General features: G+C 38.5%; 1 protein-coding gene across 1 annotated transcript in view; it reads left to right on the top strand.

The window, feature by feature from the left end:
• The first annotated feature begins 3263 nt into the window (after positions 1–3263).
• Positions 3264–5504, top strand: part of tekt2 (tektin 2 (testicular)) — a 9411-nt gene continuing 7170 nt past the window's right edge. Inside the window, exons 1-2 of the mRNA XM_015384416.1 lie at positions 3264–3370; positions 5070–5223. Of these exons, the coding sequence (XP_015239902.1) occupies positions 3339–3370; positions 5070–5223 (186 nt within the window). The 5' untranslated portion in view covers positions 3264–3338. The remainder of the gene's footprint in view (positions 3371–5069; positions 5224–5504) is intronic.

The raw sequence follows: 5504 nt of genomic DNA, 5'->3' as shown, positions 1-5504 counted from the left end.
TTTCCGGGAATCCCACGGGTCATGGGATTCCCGTGGGATGGGAGTCAGTATCAGTAACGATCACATGATTGGGACGGTACAGGATTAAACCTTAGCGGGAGCAAACCAATAGTAACTAAAAAAAACTAGGATAGAAGAAAACAAATCCAGTACTGGTGCCGCCATTTTGTAGTTTTTTTCCCTGAAGCCTACACTAAAATGCAAGTCAAAAAAAACTACACAGCCCAAAAACCATTTATAATTATTATTCCTTTTACTTTAACTGACCTTTACTACAGTTAGAAACAGGAACTTAACTGAACCTTCATAGAAATTCAGATTCAATGTTTTGGCAGAAATTTTATTGAAAACAACAAGAATGGGAGTGGGAGTAACTTCACCAGGAGTGGGACGGGACAGGATTTAGATTCCTACTCTGGCCCTGGATCGGGACGGGACACCATTTTTTTCTGTGGGAGTGGGACGGGACAGGAGTGAAAATCCACTCCCATGTCAGTCTCTACTGTGCGTTACTGGGGAGGCTGGCAGCTGAGAGAGCTGTTCTCTCTGCAGGATGATGGGCATCAGATGGTCTTATAACGCCTATATATATATAAACACCAAAAGTCAATCATTTCCTTAGTGTCGTATCGGACGGGGCCCCGCTACTGCCCTAAAATGGTGGTATCAGTATCGGCGAGTACCAACTAATGCGGCACCGATACCATTTTGAGAGCCTAAAGTTTCTTCCACTAGTGTCACCCATTCCAGGTAGGAAATAAAAAGTTCTACTGGATTCTCTTTGTTTTAGTCTTTTTCCTGCTTCACAAAGGAAGGCAGCAGCTTGACATGAAGCCATGATGGTGATTATTTTACATCCTAGTAGTCTGCAGTTCTTCATAGATACACACACATTCAAATTGATGGTATCAGCCGATACTGCACAGCCAGGTATCGGGGCCAAAAAATGGCAATGGAGAGAAATCAGAAATATTTATTCATACTTGTTCACGTTCAAAGCAGGAGGCTTCATCTAGAAGATGATGATGTTTGTTCATCAACTCAGTTGTCAGGATTTTATCAAAGAAAATGAATTTAGAGGATTTATTCTCACCAGAGACGTTGAGGAAACATTTTTCAGAGTCTACGCCTCCATCAGTCTCCACATCACAGACATACAGACCAGAGTCTTCAGTACTCAGAGAGACTGGCACCTCAACACCATCATGGACATGAAAGACGACTGGATGTCTTTTAGAAGTAAAGAAGCTGCAGATGACATTCAACTGACTCCAGGATCCATGAGGTCTGGTGGTGAAGGTCCACTCCAGAGTGATGTTGTGCTTCTCTGCCTGATAGGAGCTCTGAGTCACATTCACTACAAATGTTGCTGCTGAAGAGACAGAGAGAGGAAGAGAGCAGCAGACACACTGAGAACTAGGACTGGGATATGGCCAAAAAAATAAAATCTTGCTTTTTTTTGGTCATCTTGGACGATTACAATTTTGATTGATTCTAATTAAAGAATTAAAAACTATATGCATCTATTTGAAAATTGGTTTACTTTATTAAAAATATATTGAGCACAACATCCATCACAAGCTTCTTCTGTATGCAGATATGTTGGTCATTCTAACTAAACCTGAAGAATCTGTTCCCATTTTATTAGATTGTATTGAAGATTTCACATTATTGTCTGGATACAAAGTAAACTGGGATAAGTCTGAAGCAAAGGCGGTTCTAGACAGGGGCCAACGGGGGCCAGTGCCCCTGTAGATCATGACCTGGCCCCTGTTATGGCCCCTGTACTTGAAGACATAATACTCAAAGAAATTTTAATGATGATATGCGCTGGAACAGACATGGTTACTGATAGGTCCTTTGGATCCATTTCAGTTTTTTTCTTTACAAATTCTGTTTTACTAATTATTTAAAAACAATAAGGTGATAACTTCAGTGGTATTGAGATAGAATTCCAGTTTTAATCTGCTAAAGTTTTTTTTCAAAGCAAATAAAAAAAATACTCAGCTGAATTTATCCGTTTTTCTTGAGTTCTAATTCAGATTTTATAGAAAACGTTATTTTTAACTTAAATTATGTCAAAATATGTAAAATTCCTAAATTATGAATGTATATTGACCTAATAAGACATAGAATTTTAATTAAACCTAACTAAATCGAATTTTCACTTCATACAGTTACTAATATATTTGAATCCCTTGCCCTGTTTTTTTATTACATATATTTCTGTGCCCCCATGAAACACGCCGGCCCCCCTGGTACATTTGGTCTAGAACCGCCACTGGTCTGAAGCTATGCCCATGTCTGGACACTGCCCCTCCTCTCTATATAAAAACTGGAGATTCTGTTAGTCTACCAAAAGTATTAAATATTTGGGCATACAGATCAACTCTGATTATAAGAATATGGTTAAAATTAATACCGGCCCATTGATTGGAAAAATAAGAACTGACTTTGGTAGATGGTCTAAAATTCACTTGTCCCTGTTGGGAAGGATTAACTCTATTAGGATGATGACAGCCCCAGTTGTTTTCTATCTCCTCCGTAATATTCCTTTGTATATTCAAGACTTTTTTCAAAGAGCTAAATGCCTTAATATTGGATTTTCTATGGGGTAAATCCCATCACCGTCTGAGTCTTAAAAAGTTACAAGCGAGTCCTGACAGAGGTGGTTTTTCCTTACCTAATAAAAAAAAAAAAAAAATGGCAATGGAGCGATATATATATATATATACAGTAATTAGTTTTATCCAGACAATTCATTTCTTTGTGGTTGGACTCGGTGCTGCCCCAACTTGTTGCTCACCACATACCAAAATAAAATAAATAGTTTTTCCAGATGATGCAAAGTTAAATTTGGCACCATTACCATTAGTTATAAATAAAGTTTAAGGAAGTTTTCATCCAGAATTGTAGAAAATTGTTCCTTTAATAGAGTAGAGCAGTAAAGCTTCTGGCCTTAACATTTATTGCTGCTTTACTTTTACTTTTATACTTTAAGTAGTTTTAAAAATCTTACTTTTAAACTTTCACTGGATCCTCTAACTTCTACAAACAAACTTTTATCCAGTAGGATTTAGAATAGAGGAATAAACATTAATACTTTGACACCTCGGGTCTCAGACGGATAATTAAAACTCCTTCCTGTTTTGCTGCGTTGCCTGGATACGGCTTCGTTCCTGTTGCTATGGAAACGCCTACCCGGGACGCGGAAACGAAGCGAAGAGAAGTTTCTGGATCGCCGGTGAGTAAAAAAAAATGCTGAAAATGAGCCGTTCGGGTCCAGTTTAGGAGGATTGTGGAGTTCTGGGAACCGTTTGGACCCAGAAGCTGTTCAAATGAGGGAAGTTCCGAAAAGTCCACTTTTCAGGTCAGGCTCACTAAAATATTATTGCTATTAACATTTACCAAACATGAATCAAACCACCAAGAACTGAACAGAGAGACTGAAAGGTCTGGTTCTCCTGAAGAAAATTCAAGCAAGTGATGAGTTTGTACGGAAGCCCTGAAAGGCCGGTAAAAAAAAATAATTAAAAATAATTACAAACCGAAATATTATAGTTGTTTTTTTTCTTTTTTGTTAAGGCAAATGGGGGAAACGGTAAAGACTAGAAAAATAAATAATTAGTGTATTTTTGTTTTATTGAGCCCTGATCTTTAAATAAAAAAAGGAAAATCTTATTTCCAAAGTGTTCCTGGTTGTTATTGTAACACTTTGCTCTGCACGAGTAAACCCAGAGATATTCACTTAAAGACGGATTCTTCAAATAAACAGTCAAAGGGATTGTTCCTCAAAATCCTGGTTTCTTATTTAAATAAGATTGTAAAAAAAAAAAAAAAAATCTATTATATTGGAGGCACATAAACTGCATTTTTTCTTCATGTTATTTTGGTATCATGCTGAGCTGATGTTTTCAGCTGCAATATAGAATTTATTTTTTATTGACAATTTGCTTTTCGCGTAACTGACACCTCAAAAAATATTAAACAGTGAACAGAAGATACCAAAGCATTTGGTTAATATCAGTGAACTTTACAGCATGATTGGGTCAGAGATGTTCACAGGTTCACTAGTGACCTTACCTTCAAAGATTCGCCTTGAACTGGCAAATCTCTCTGTTTAAAGCAGTCTGAGATTCTGGACCTGAATCAGGAAACTTTCAGGAACCCGAACCGCCTTCAGAACCTGTGGTCTGTCCTCCAACAGGAGGAGGACGGGGTGAACATTGAAGTATTAGAAATAAAAGGTTCACACCATAAACGTCTGATACTTAGACCTAAAGCTTTAAAACAAGCCAACCTTATTTTTGAACATCAGTGTCTGAAGAACATCTGGTAAAATGGAATCTAGGCGGAAGTTCAACTGAAGAAACTAATTGCTTTCCTTCATCCCACTGCGACGCATCAGTTTTGAACCTTGCCTCCACGACAGCCAATCGGCATCCGACGTTAATCTTAAAAGGCCTCCGATACGCACCTGTCTGCTCCTCGTTTCAACCCCCNGTTGTTCAGCATGGGGGTGAGTAGAAAATGAAGGCTAATCATGTTTTGGGTGTACTATTCCTTTAAATGGTCCGGCAGAAGACCGCCATGTTGATTCTGGTTCTGCCAGAGGTTTCTTCCCAACAGGGAGTTTTTCCTCTCCACTGTCGCTTCATGCTTGCTCATCTTGGACAGGTTCTCTCAACTTTCTAGTATCAGCTCACGCAGTCCTCTGGATCTCCCCATAAAGCTCAGCAGACCGTCTCTCCAACCAGCAGTCTACAGACTGACCAACTGCATCTATCTCCACTCCGCCACCAGTTTCTTTGCTTCTGTTCATTCATGTCTATCATAGTTAAGCGCTTTGTTTCCTGCCGAGGTCTGAGCGCCAAAGATAAAGTAATTGTATCAATAAACTTCTCCTAATTGACTTTTCTCATCGTGTGAGTTTTTCAGATTGAACTTTTTACTAGATCTATAAACATCCCTTTATATCTTTGTTCTGCTGTCCGCTAACCCAAATGTGCAGCTAATCATCTGAAGGTTCTGTATTCAGGATATTCAGTTTCTGAATATTTCCACATCAGAAGCAGGATGTCGTGGAAGCCCAGCCCGCGGTTCGAGGTCTCTGAGTGGCGCAGAAACAACCAGCAGCTGTTCGACGCGGCTCAGCAAGAGCGGCACCTTTCCCAGGAGGTCCGACAGGAAGGCCAGACGCTCCGCAACGAGACCCACTTCAAGGTGCGACGTCACTCTCTGAAGAAACGTTTTAATCAAAAAAGGTTTTAAGAGTTTCTGTTCACTGAGATTTTTATTTTATTTTTCAATTTGCGATGAAATGCGATCTGTAAATTGTAATTTGAAAAGAATTCCATTTCTAAACCTCAATCTGAAAAACAGAAATAAAATAAATAAATAAATAAATAAATAAATTTGAAAATATAAAATCGGAATAAAATATGATATTTGAAAAAATTAAACAATAGATTTAAAACAAACTGAGAAAACAGTAAATTTACTCT

Source organism: Cyprinodon variegatus, unplaced genomic scaffold, assembly GCF_000732505.1.
Source record: "Cyprinodon variegatus isolate N-32 unplaced genomic scaffold, C_variegatus-1.0 Scaffold312, whole genome shotgun sequence".
NCBI lineage: Eukaryota > Metazoa > Chordata > Actinopteri > Cyprinodontiformes > Cyprinodontidae > Cyprinodon > Cyprinodon variegatus.
The sequence above is the reverse complement of the archived record's forward strand: the minus strand, read 5'-3'. Positions and strand labels throughout refer to the sequence as shown.